General features: G+C 38.0%; 1 protein-coding gene across 1 annotated transcript; it reads left to right on the top strand.

Moving 5' to 3' along the window:
* The first annotated feature begins 241 nt into the window (after positions 1 to 241).
* On the top strand, positions 242 to 12,558 carry LOC130944566 (histone-lysine N-methyltransferase ATXR3). The gene is made up of 20 exons (XM_057872933.1): positions 242 to 509; positions 736 to 3,240; positions 3,622 to 3,678; positions 4,465 to 5,592; positions 5,839 to 6,206; positions 6,288 to 6,818; positions 6,911 to 7,011; positions 7,524 to 8,514; positions 8,647 to 8,718; positions 9,178 to 9,288; positions 9,391 to 9,491; positions 9,713 to 9,812; positions 9,901 to 9,996; positions 10,227 to 10,394; positions 10,486 to 10,611; positions 10,745 to 10,798; positions 11,096 to 11,343; positions 11,430 to 11,538; positions 11,646 to 11,948; positions 12,119 to 12,558. Exons 2-20 carry the CDS (start codon positions 855 to 857, stop codon positions 12,293 to 12,295), a joined length of 7,227 nt encoding a protein of 2,408 aa, XP_057728916.1. The 5' UTR covers positions 242 to 509; positions 736 to 854; the 3' UTR covers positions 12,296 to 12,558.
* The last annotated feature ends 1,381 nt before the right edge of the window (positions 12,559 to 13,939 follow it).

The following is a 13,939-nucleotide window of genomic DNA, read 5'->3' as shown; positions in this document are numbered from 1 at the left end:
TCCCTGTAGCATTAGACATCCCAAATAGGCAAATACTCCCTCCTACTTGAGCAGCCATTCCCTCGTCTACAAGGGCATTTCTGTATTTTAATCCACCAATAAATAAATATAAAAAGTTAAATACACAAATATTATAATTTATAAGAGAAAAAAATAAATGAAACGCCAAGTTTCGCCCTTGAGACAAACAAGAACACACAAGGGGGAAAGCAAAAGAAAACGGAAAAAGAAGAAAAAAAATTATAAGATAGAAACACCAACAACACAACACAACACATAGCAGAAAGAAAGAGAGAAAGAAAACCAAAGAAGCGCCAAGGCCCAACGACGAACAACAACAACAGCAGCAACAAATAACAGCACAAAACACTTAATTTACCCTATTCTTTCTTCAACGCAAAACACAATTAATTTCACATCACTTCTCGATCTCGCCATATTCTTCATTCCTCGCACCACCACAGTTTTCTCCTCCGATCTATATCGTCTCTTCTCTCCCGGTTCTTTCGGTAATTATCCTCTTCTTATCCTCTTCTCTTTTCATCTTTTCAATTTTGATTTCTAGATTTGCGTTGAGTAGCTTCGTGGGCTTTGAATCACCCAGCTTCTCCAAAGGTTTCCTCTTTTAACCCTCGTTTCGTCTTCGCGTCTCGCGATTGCGCTTCGATAAAACCCTACATTTCTCCTTCGGTTTCTGATCCGCTTTCTTGTTCTTTTTTGTTCTGTTCAATTTAGGGTTTTTGGATTGGAGCCTGAATTGAATTGGAGCTGAAGCGAGCCTGTGAAGCATGAGCATCGACAGCCCCGGCCGAGGGGAGAATTAGGGTTTCTCGGTTCTCAAGTTGGTGAGTTCCATGGGCGATGGGGGTGTCGCGTGCATGCCTTTGCAGCATATCATGGACAAGACACTTTGCGAGGGCAAGAGTAGTGGTGGGAATAATGTGCTCAGTTCCAAGTTGCTCAAGCTTCCTGACGGTACCAGAGGGAGGAAGAAGAAGAAGAAGATGAAGCAGAGAAAAGACAAGGCGGTTAGTAGTGAAATTGGGTCTGACAGAGTAAACAAGAGGACTTGCGAGGTTGAGAATGGCGAAATTTGTGCTGAGAAGGTGCAGAAGGAGGAAGTGGAAGAGGGTGAATTGGGCACCTTGAAGTGGCCAAGAAATGACCTTGAGAATGGAGAGTTTGTGCCGGATATGCCACTTCCGCCACCTCCACCTTTGCCACGGCGGAGGAGTGAGATTGAGACTGGAGAGATCGTGAGCGACAAATGGAAAGCAAGGGAGCTGGAGAAGGGAGAGAATTCTCCTGGAAAATGGGAGAGAGAGGATGTGGAAAGAGGAGAAGTGGTTCCTGAGAAGGGTAGGAAAGGAGAAGCTGAGAAAGGTGAATATGGGTCCTGGAGAGGTATGAAGGATGATATTGAAAAGGGGGAGTTCATTCCGGATAGATGGTATAAGGGAGAAATGGGCAAGGATGATTATGGCAACAGTAGAATCCGCAGGTTCCATCCAGGTAGGGAAAAAGCCTGGAAAATCGAACGTGACCGGACTCCCCCTTCTGGAAGATTTGCTTCTGATGATTTTTATAGAAAGAAAGAGTTTAACAGAAGCGGGGGACAGTATGCTAAAAGTTCTCCCAGCTGGGAGAGTGGACAACAGAGGAGTGTGAGGATTAGTTCAAAGATTGTGGACGAAGGGAAAAATGTAAACAGCAATGGTAAGGATTATTCACGAGATTACAATCCTGGGACTCGCATGAAAAGGCTCAGTAATGATTCTGACAGCTCCGACAGGAAGCAATTTGGAGATTATGGCAGTTTAAAAAGTCGGAGGCTTTCTGATGACTTCCCTCGTCATGGTTATCCGGAGAACTATTCTCGCCGCTCTGTGGAGCGACCATACAGAAGTAGTAATCCTTCGAAGTTATCAGTAGACAAATATTCTTCCAGAAATCATGAATCTTCTGTCTCTTCAAGGCAAGCTTATGACAGGCATGGACACAGCCCTGGTCATTCTGACCGGTCCCCACGAGATCAGTCCAGGTATTATGATCATAGAGATCGCACTCCGTTGCGAAGGTCCCCCTCTGGCCGTGACAGATCTCCATATAGGCTGGAGACTTGCCGTGACAGATCTCCATATAGGCTCGAGAAATCCCCACACTGTCGGGAGAGATCCCCGTACGAGAGGAATTTTGACAGAAATCGTCAGCATGATCACAAATTCAAAAGTCCTACACAGGGAGTTCGTCCATCCCCCTGTGGTCGTGATAAATCACCTTACAGCAGGGAGAAATCTCCCCATGGTCGCGAGAGATCACCACATGAGAGGATGTGGGAGCGAAATCGACAGCATGATCATAAGTTCAAAAGTCCTCCCCATGCCGAGCGGTCACCACAGGATCGAGGCCGGCCCAATGATCGCAGGGACCATACTCCAAATTTAGTGGAAGGATCATCCCTTGATGGTAATAGAAAAAATAATGATCGAGAAACAATTTGTAAAACCTTACAAAGTGAAAAGCCTAACTCAGAATATAATTCTAAGGAACATGAAGATGATAAGCACAAGAGGGAGTCAAATTGTTCTGCTGCAGAATCTCAAAGTGAAAGAAATGTACCCAATACTGACGAGTCGACTGACAAAGATATCTCCAGTCAACCTACAAATGAACAGCTGCCCCGCAGCCCATCTATTAGCAAAGAATCTCCTCACATTGAGCTAGTTCCTGAGGAGCTTCCATCAATGGAAGAAGATATGGATATCTGTGATACCCCTCCACATGTCCCTATGGTGACTGATTCAGCATCCGGGAAATGGTTTTACCTTGATTATGGTGGCGTAGAAAATGGTCCTGCTAAACTCTCTGACATCAAGGTCCTTGTTGATGAAGGAGTACTGATGTCAGATCACTTTATTAAGCACTTAGATAGTGACAGATGGTTAACTGTTGAAAATGCGTCATCACCATTGGCGGCTCAGCCTTTTCAGTCCATTATGTCAGATGCCATTACTCAGCTAGTAAATCCTCCAGAAGCTCCTGGTAATCTCTTGGCAGATACTGGAGATGTTCTTCAATCTGGTCTTGACCAAAGTCAGGAAATGCCAGCCACTTTGCTGCGCTCTGATGACAACTTGCATGCATCTGAACTGTTGGAGGATCTCCACATTGATGAAAGGGTTGGAAGTCTGTTAGAAGGTTATGATGCCACTCCTGGGATGGAGCTTGAGGCAATAAAAGGTAATTTGTCTTGTGGATGACACACTTGTATTCGTCTGGTGTCTCTGATTTTCAAAATTTTTATTTTACTAGTTGATATTATTTTCAAGTTAAAAAGACTAAAACTGGTTTTTTTAGAAGGCTATTTTGTTTTGCTCTTTCAAAAAAGCGTTAAAGATTTTATTTTTTTATTCCCCCTAAATTCTGAATATTTTATAAAATTTATTCGTGACATTTGAATAATATTTGTTTTTTGTTTTTGTTTTTTTAAATTTATTTTTATTTTTGTAAAATTTTTTAGTTGAGACAAACACAGCTTCAATAGTCAATCTTTACTTTTCCTTTATTCGCCTAAATATCTTATCTTTCCCATGTTGGTGATATTTTCCTCTTATCTTGCAGAGGCTCTGCAAATGAATTTTGAATATGCAAAATTGGAGGGATTGGAAGACTGTGAAGGTACGTAATTGCGTAATTGCTTAATAGCCGGACCCGGTTTTCTTTTAATTTAATTTGTTTATTTTTTTATATTTCTTCTAAGGTTGTATATTCCCCCCCCCCCCCCCCCCCCCCCCCCTTGATTTGTTAGCAATGAATAGCGTGGTATATTCAAATTACTGGTATTCTTTTTTAATATGTTTTGGTTTTCTGATACATTGCAATATTGACGTGGTGATGTTGGTTTATTATTTTAGGATTCTCAATCTCTAGCGTTTATTTATTTCCTTTTGTGTTTTTTGATGAAACTCAACAGCATCAAATAATTTGGTGGGATATACCAGAAAAATGATATAAGAAGAAATATTGATTCAAGCAAATGCATTTTGAGTTTATGCCTGAATTCTTAGTAACTTTTTAATGCTCTACATAATGCATTTGGTGATAGTTTTAAAATACAAAGTAATTTGCTTATCATTTAGGTTCGGCTTCATTTCCCCTTTGCTATGCTTGCCCGAAATTCCTTTTTCTCCCAGTTGGATTAATATATTTGCATCTAGCCAACTCAGTCACTTATGATGGTTGGATCTGTCAATTGCATTTTCAAATTTCCGTTGATATGGTGAGTTGGTGATAATATAATTTTGAAAACTCATTTTTGTTCTTAATTATAAGCCTTAAAATACAAAACATTTCTGATTGTACAATTGTACTTTACTGTTCACTGGGTGAAGTCAAAAGCAAATAGTTGTTTCTTTAGAGTTACATGCCGTGTTATCAAGATTATTAATTACTTTTTATGTTCAGGTTTTCCTTGGCATGATTCCAGCCTCAGTGAAGATAGTGGTTCAAGAATTGATATTGCACCAAGAGATAATGAGATGAGCATGTCCTGTGAAAAGGATAATGGATTTGCTGCTCCTGATGACTGGTTTTCTTCCCGTTGGTCATGCAAAGGTGGGGATTGGAAGAGGAATGATGATGCCCAAGATAGATATTCTAGGAAGAAATTTGTCCTAAATGATGGATTTCCTTTATGCCTAATGCCAAAGTCTGGATGTGAAGATCCTCGCTGGCCTCATAAAGATGACTTGTATTTTCCTTCTCAGAGCAGGAAACTTGATCTCCCTTTGTGGGCTTTTTGTGCTGATGAGCGGGTTGATTACTGTGCTGCGAGCAGATCAGCTCAAAGCAAGCCTGCCTTTGTTAGAGGAACGAAAGGAAATGTTCTTTCAGTGGTTAGAATAAATGCATGTGTCGTCAAGGATCAGGGATCATTGATGTCTGAGTCACGGCACAAATCGCGAGGCAAAGATAGATATCATTCAAGGTCTACCCGACCTCATTCTTCTAGTAGTGACAGCAGGAGATCGTCAATTGAAGAGGATTCTCATTCAAAAGCTGCTAGTGATCGAGGTTCTCGCCGTAGCATGGAATTCATTAATGTCCCTAAAGATCATCTCTGTACTGTTAAGGATTTGCAGTTACATTTTGGGGACTGGTATTATCTTGATGGTTCTGGGCGTGAAAGAGGGCCATCATCATTTTTAGAACTGCAGCATTTAGTAGATCAAGGAATTATAAAAAAGCTTAGCAGTGTGTTTAGGAAAAGTGATAAACTATGGGTTCCTGTTACCTCTGCTACAGAAATTTCTGACGTTAGTCTCGGGAGCCACCAAGAAAGCAGTTCAACATCTGGAGTGCAATCAAAGCACATTCAGGATGTCTGTGTTGGTGAACCTTATGCAAATCTAAGTTTGTTTAACATCATACACCCTCAGTTTGTTGGTTACACTCGAGGGAAACTGCATGAACTGGTAATGAAATCATATAAGAGTCGGGAGTTTGCTGCAGCTATAAATGAGGTTTTAGATCCATGGATCAATGCAAGACAACCAAAGAAAGAAATTGAGAAGCAAATTTATTGGAAATCAGGTAATAACTAGTCCTTTTTCAACTTGGTTTTGCTTTATTTGTCTTTGTTGCATCCCTTTTAGTGCAAGTGGCAACACTTATTTCTCACCCTTTTTTTGTTGTTTTTGGGAACATTTATTCCCCCTTTAGCTGAATGTATTTCCTCAACTTCAGTTGTCTTCACTAGCTAGCTAATTTGCTTGTCATCTTGGCTGATTGTTATATTTTCGTATTTTTGTGTGTCTATGTTGGGCCATGTTTATTTAGACGGTGATGCACGTGCTACCAAAAGAGCCCGGATGCTGGTTGATGGTGAGGAAGACAGTGAGTTTGAAGATGGTCCTACTATTGAGAAGGATGAAACCACGTTTGAGGATCTATGTGGTGATGCTACTTTCATTAGAGAAGCCATTGGTCTTACTGACTCTGAGGTGGCAACCTGGGGCTTATTGGATGGTCATATGTTAGCAAGAATATTCCATTTTCTGAGATCTGATTTGAAGTCCCTTGTTTTTGCATCAATAACTTGCAAGCATTGGAGAACTGCTGTACGTTTTTACAAAGAAGTCTCAAGACATGTCAATTTATCATCATTGGGTCACTCCTGCACTGACTCCATGTTGTTGAACATTATGGTAGGTTTGATACTTATTTTACCATTCCGATTGTCAGGAATTTTCTCGTTCCTCATCATCCAATATGATCATTTATTGCAGGATGCTTATGACAAAGAAAAGATCAGTTCTATGACTCTAATGGGTTGTAAGAATATTTCGGCCGACACACTTGAGAAAATTCTTCACTCTTTTCCTGGTTTGTCTACAATAGACATCAGAGGGTGCAGCCAGTTTGAAGAGCTGACTCCTAAATTTGTCCATGTGAAATGGATTAAGAGCCGATTTTTAGAGGAGTCCCATAAAATCAGAAGCCTTAAACACATTACAGATCAAACTTCATCTGTTTCAAAATCCAGCAGTTTAGGCATGGATGATTTTGGTCAGTTGAAGGATTACTTTGATAGTGTGGATAAGAGAGACACCGCAAAGCAATTGTTTCGTCGAAACTTATACAAGCGGTCAAAACTATATGATGCTAGAAGGTCCTCGTCCATTCTATCAAGGGATGCTCGTACAAGACGATGGGCAATTAAGAAGTCTGAAAGTGGTTATAAGAGGATGGAGGAATTCCTTGCTTCAAGACTGAGAGAAATTATGAAGACAAACTCCTGTGATTTTTTTGTGCCTAAGGTACAGAAATATTTTTTTTTTAACCATTGTTACTGTTACTGTGAAGTCCTTTGATAGTCATAATTTAATTTGTCATATTTTATTTTTAACAGGTTGCAGAAATTGAGGCTAGAATGAAAAATGGATATTATATTGGCCGTGGTTTGAGCTCTGTCAAGGAGGACATAAGTAGAATGTGCCGTGATGCTATAAAGTAAGTTTTCTTTCTTCTATTCTTCTGTCTCCTTGGATGGAGATTGTAATTCCCTCTTTTTTTTTTTTTTGGTAAATTGGGTATATATTATTACTATGATTGGAGACATTTTAATGAAGTAGGGTCTGTTGGCTTATGTTGTCAATCATAATAAACAAAAGAACATCTTCACTAAAAAAAAAGGGGACTTCTTAAAATAAATAAATAACAAAATAGACCATAGTTTGTCATAATTTTCTCAGAATCTGGTTCTTACCATTGAAGTTATGTTAAATTCTAAGCTCTATGACTGCTTTGTTGTTATACCTCAAGTTTTTATACCGTTTGGCAGTTTCACATACATCTCACTTTTACATCCTGAGACCCAGTTACCTCTGTTTTGGAATTGTTCATTTAGCATGTCTTTATTAGGTCATAAGAAAGGGAGTTTCACCTTACACGCTTAATGTTCTTCGTTTTTCAACAATATTCATGTTTAATGGTTGGGTTATTTGTGTGCTTATCCATCACAGGGCAAAGAATCGGGGTGATGCTAATGACATGAATCGTATGATCACATTGTTTATTCAGCTTGCAACGCTGTTGGAAGAGAGCTCTATATCTGTGCATGACAGAGATGTGCTATCCTCAAAGTATAAGAAAAATAGATTGGTAACTGATAGGAAGTATAGGAGTAACGGAACACATGGATTGGACAATATGGAATATACCTCCGATCGGGAAATTAGGAGGCGCTTATCTAAGTTGAATAAGAAATCTATGGACTCAGAGAGTGAAACATCTGATGATCTTGATCGGTCTTATGAAGATGGCAAGAGTGACAGTGATACTACAACCTCTGAGGCTGAAAGTGATGACCAAGGACATTCAGAAAATCTAATTGGGGAGTCAAGGGGAGATGGACACTTCACACCGGAGGGAGATTTGAATTTTATAACTGATGATCGAGAGTGGGGTGCTCGCATGACTAAAGCCAGCCTTGTTCCCCCTGTTACTCGAAAATATGAAGTCATTGATCAATATGTCATTGTAGCTGATGAGGAAGATGTGCAAAGGAAGATGCGGGTTTCATTACCAGATGACTATGCAGAAAAGTTGAGTGCACAAAAGAGTGGTACAGAGGAGTCAGATATGGAACTTCCTGAAGTCAAGGATTATAAACCTAGAAAGCAGCTTGGGAATGAAGTTATTGAGCAAGAAGTGTATGGAATTGATCCTTATACACATAATCTTTTGCTTGATTCGATGCCTGAGGAGTTAGATTGGTCCCTTCAGGACAAACATTTGTTCATAGAAGATGTGCTTCTTCGAACATTGAATAAGCAAGTCAGGAATTTTACTGGAAGTGGAAGCACTCCAATGAGCTATGCTCTGCAGCCTGTTATTGAAGAGATTAAAAGATGTGCAGAGGAGGGCTGTGATGCACGAACAGTTAAAATGTGTCAAGGTATTCTAAAGGCCATAGACAGTCGTCCAGATGACAAATATGTAGCTTATAGAAAGGTACATATACATTTTTTTTTTTGTTTAACTACAATGTTATTGGTACCCTTACATAGTCTGCTACTGCATTGTATACTCAGTTTTTTTTTTTCTGTTTATGTAATTTCTATTTTTTCCGGTATTTCTGTGCAGGGACTTGGTGTTGTTTGTAACAAGGAAGAAGGCTTTTCCGAAGATGATTTTGTTGTGGAATTTTTGGGAGAGGTAGGACTTTGTATATGCTTATGGAATTTTGCATATGCATGTTCTTTCGCAGGATAATGCCAAGATATAAACAATAATCCATCTTCATGTCCATATGATTTGTACTGTATTCTCTATCTTGATTTATGGTTAAACCAATTATCTCTCTTACTCTCTAAAATTTGCCACTTCTGTGTTCTACATGTGCAACCTAAAAAAGTTGGCAAAAGCTAATTCTATAGTGTATGTGCCTCTAACGATTTTGTGTGTATTAGATCCTTTAATTACCATATTTCTTGTGTTCTTGTGGCACTGGATTATTCAGGCCTTTGCTGCTAAGGTTTTGCATAGAATGTTACTTGGATTGATGGGCTTTTATTGTCTATATTCTATCTCTTATAACTAGGCTATCTTATCTTGATATACTATACGAATCTATGGTGATGCATTTTAATTTATTTTGAAATTTATTTTCTACAGGTTTATCCTGTGTGGAAGTGGTTTGAGAAACAAGATGGGATTCGATCTCTGCAGAAAAATAGTAAGGATCCGGCACCTGAATTCTATAACATCTATCTCGAGAGACCAAAGGTGCTTGTCAATTCTGAGTAACAATTTTGTGATATTTAGTGAGATGAATGGTTCATCCATCTTCCATTCTGTGCTTAGCTAATCTTGCAATACTCCTGACAGGGTGATGCTGATGGGTATGACTTAGTCGTTGTTGATGCCATGCATAAGGCTAATTATGCAAGCCGAATATGCCATTCTTGCCGACCAAATTGTGAAGCCAAGTAAGCTTTTCACATTAATGTTATGTGATCATTACCAATCTGTTAGGTGACTTTTTTCTGGTGGTGATACTAGATACTAGTTCTCTTGCTTGTAAAATTCTGCTATTTCAGTGTTTTGTTTACTATTTCAGCACAGTGCTTAGCGGGGATGCAATTATTTTGTTAAACTTTTTAATTTCAATTGTACTTGTGGTAAATATAATCTGTTTGCTGTTTTCTAGAGTTACTGCTGTTGACGGTCATTATCAAATTGGGATTTATAGTGTTCGTAAAATTCAACCCGGTGAGGAGATCACTTTTGATTACAATTCTGTGACAGAGGTATGTCCTGTTGCCTCCTGGTTTTTTTCAATTCCTATTGATAAATTAATCTTCTGAACGTCTATCTAATGAATTCAACCTCGTATAGAGCAAGGAGGAATATGAAGCATCGGTTTGTTTATGTGGAAGTCAAGTATGCCGGGGGAGCTATCTCAATTTAACTGGTGAAGGGGCTTTCCAAAAGGTTTGGACTTGAAAAATTGACTTCTACATTCCTAGAAAACATAACTTGGGAAAAATGCAACTATCTGTTTAGATGTTAATACTTAATAGCATGCTTGATTTGTTGATAGTGTTACTCATGAAACTGTGGCTGGCGTTACAGTAGTATGTAACAAGTAGATTGATATTTTTGTTTGATCTAATGGTTTAGTTCTCTACCTATTGACTGGAATATGTTAACCATCCTCTCAGGTTTTGAAGGACTCGCATGGAATTCTTGATCGGCATTATTTGATGTTAGAAGCATGTGAATTGAATTCTGTGTCGGAAGAGGACTATAATGACTTGGGAAGAGCTGGTTTAGGAAGCTGTTTGCTTGAAGGCCTGCCAGATTGGCTTGTTGCATATGCGGCTCGCCTTGTACGTCTCATAACATGTCTTGTTACGAATATTCCTCAGTTTTTGCAGTTTGTTTCTTGTATTAATGTTCCTTGCATTTGATGTGGTGAAGGTGAGGTTCATCAATTTTGAGAGAACCAAACTTCCTGAGGAAATTCTAAAGCATAATCTGGAAGAGAAAAGAAAATATTTTTCAGATATATGTCTTGAAGTTGAAAGGAGTGATGCTGAGGTTCAGGTGTGCTCTCTCTCTCTCTCTCTCTCTCTCTGCATGCGCACTTTAGTATTAAGAGATGACATTTCCTAATTTTTTATGCTAATATTTCCTTCACACAATTGCTTCTGCTCATCCTGTCCTTTATATGATTCAGGCTGAGGGTGTCTACAACCAAAGGCTTCAGAATCTTGCTGTCACTCTTGACAAGGTTGGTTGTAACTTTGTTCTCTGTATTCTCTCTCTCTCTCTCTCTCTCTCTCTCTCTCTCTCTCTAATGTTCTTAAGAGGAAAGTTTTTAAATGTAAACATGATCATAAAGAAGCAAGTTAAATACCAAATCTCTTAGTATTGTGTCAATTACCTCACTGATACACTCTTTCATCTTGAAGTTAAAAGATCAATGATGTCAACTTATGTTGTACACTATCTGAATGATGATCAGTAGTTTTCCAGCTAATTTTGTTTTCGAGTTTTGAATAATGATAATTTTGATCGGATATTACAGGTAAGATATGTTATGCGATGTATTTTTGGTGATCCCCGAAAAGCACCACCTCCTCTTGAGAAGATCAGTCCTGAAGCAGCTGTTTCCTTTCTCTGGAAAGGAGAGGGTTCTTTTGTTGAGGAGCTTCTTCAGTGTATTGCTCCTCACGTGGAAGAAGATGCCTTGAATGAACTGAGGTCTAAAATTGATGCTCACGATCCTTCAAGTTCTGGAGATATTCAAAAGGAGGTGCAGAAATCTCTATTATGGTAAGTGGGTTATACTAAGTCTTTCTGTGTATTTTACCTGACAGATCTCATAACCTTGACAGTATGTTGTTCTTCCCTTTTTGAAGGTTGAGGGATGAGGTCCGAGATCTTCTTTGTACATACAAATGTCGGCATGATGCTGCTGCTGACTTAATCCATATTTACGCATATACCAAGTACTTCTTTAGAATACGGGTATGCTTTTCATGCTGTGAAAGCCAATAAGCTTCACATTGTGGTAGAGCTTCAGTTCTAATTTAAATTTTATTTTTGCAATCTAAAGTTTATTCCTTGTCTTGCAGGCTTATGAAACCATTACTTCACCACCTGTCTATATTAGTCCACTTGACTTAGGTCCCAAGTACGCTAACAAGTTGGGAGCAGGATTTCAGGAGTATCGGAAAATATATGGTGAAAATTATTGTTTAGGGCAGTTGATTTTTTGGCACAATCAGAGTAATGTGGATCCAGATCGTAGCCTTGGTAGAGCCAGCAGGGGTTGCCTGTCTTTACCAGACATCAGTTCCTTTTATGCCAAGGCTCTGAAGCCATCAAAGCATCGAGTTTATGGTCCAAGGACCGTAAGATCAATGCTTGCAAGAATGGTTAGTTCAGAATATTTACTGTTAGACACTTGTATTTTGTTATTAGGATGTGTTGCTAGGGAATTAACAAACAGGAATGGAGTTTGAAACTAATACCGAGATCTTCTCTGTGATATCTTGACTTCACTGTTGGTGATTAAACATGTGTATTTGTGTGTATTTATCCACAGGAGAAGCAACCGCAGAGACCTTGGCCCAAGGACCAGATATGGACATTCAAAAGTTTTCCCAAATTCTTTGGTAGCCCAATGTTAGATGCTGTAATAAATAACACACCACTGGACAGGGAGATGGTTCATTGGTTGAAGCACAGACCTGCCATATACCAGGCCATGTGGGATCGTTAGAAATTTTGCATGGCTCCGTGATAGAGAGCTTGCCCGGTGAAACCACCGTTGTTAGATTATTTGGAGTGTGGTTCATCATTCAGAGCTGCCTGCCTCTTTTAGTGTGGTGGGTCTGTTAAAAAGCATATCTTGTACTCCTTTTTAAGTCATTCTTGTGTACAGTTTTCTTGACCTTTGATTGTTAATTCATTTAGGTGTAGGGGCATTGTTTACTCTTATGTAACAGGAAATGAAAATCAGGGAAAAAAGAAAAGGTTAATTTAGTGGCATTGCTTTATTCTCCTGGAGTGTGATTTTCCTAATCAATGCTCCCAAGATGGTAAATAGAAAATAGATGATGAGTTTGGCTTTGGGGAAACCTGCGAGTTCCTAGGGTTTTTACTTTTTGGTTCCGTTGCTTTTCTAGTTACAAGGGGTCTGCGCTGCGGTGCTGTTGTCGTCCTTGTATCGAGTTGTCACCTGTGGTTGATAACGATTGAGGAATGATGTTAGTACGATGGATATTCCTCTGATAATGTTTGGAAACTCAGGTAGTACTAAGGTGGAAATGCAGTGACATTTGCATCAGTAGAATTACGTTATTTGTTACAAAAAGAGAGTTAAATATCTTAAATAATTGAAGGATAAAGTGTTATCTGCTTCAAAAAAAAAATTAAAATAATTGCATTTATGTTCGATTTTTCTTTTTTAAACTTTGGCGGAAATATTATAATTCTTACGAATTCGAAATTTTCTCTTTTTTGAAACTTTATCAGCATTTTTTCTATAAAACTGGAAAAGAAATTATGTGCCTTAGACTATAAGCACGGAAGCCAATGAGCTTTAGTTCTAATGGCATTTTTTCCTCCTCACTTCAAAGGTCTAGAGTTTAAACTTTAGAAAATGCAATTGAGGAAAAATATAATAAAATGTGTGAGGAGTGTGTAGATGTATTGTGTACCTAAAATTGGAGATTGTCCAATCTATTAGAGTACTTAAAATTAAAAGTTGTCCAATTCACCAAAAAAAAAAAAAACTATAAACACGGAAGATGTTACTTTTATAAATTTAATGCTACACTTTCTATTTTCGCTCTTTTCTTTTAATAAAAACAAAACTATGTATACATTTTTTGCCGTCTAAATTGGTCCTTTGTGACTTGAGGGAGCGAATGTTGTGATTGGTTGCTTTTTTAAAAGTTTTCTGATGTCAGATTATGTAACCCGGAACAACATGCATTGTTGTTTTTTTTATTTAATTTTGATGCATGTTAATATAAGCTAACTTTACATGTATTTCAATTAGCATGAATGGTCAATTCTAAAAAATTGGATGTTGTTGAAAGACGATATAAAATATTTTATATTACTAATGTATTAAAATTAAATTCTTTTAAATAAAAAAAGTTATCATTTTGCATGTGTAAACTATTAAAAATTTCATTGAATTATTAGTTATTATAGTAAAAATATTCTCTAAATTTGTTAACGACAATGATAAAGTACCTTTTTTCCCTTTAAATATATCAAAAGTTTTTTTAAAAATTTTTAAAATTTTATTTTAGGATAAAGTATTAAATTAATTTTTTATATTTGGGTCTAATTCTGTTTTGACCTGTCTTATTTAAATCCAAAAAAATTTCATTTATTTTTAATGTAGCCCTGT

The sequence above is a fragment of the Arachis stenosperma genome, chromosome 8 (genome assembly GCF_014773155.1).
Source record: "Arachis stenosperma cultivar V10309 chromosome 8, arast.V10309.gnm1.PFL2, whole genome shotgun sequence".
Lineage (NCBI taxonomy): Eukaryota > Viridiplantae > Streptophyta > Magnoliopsida > Fabales > Fabaceae > Arachis > Arachis stenosperma.
This window is presented reverse-complemented; position numbering and strand designations above follow the sequence as displayed.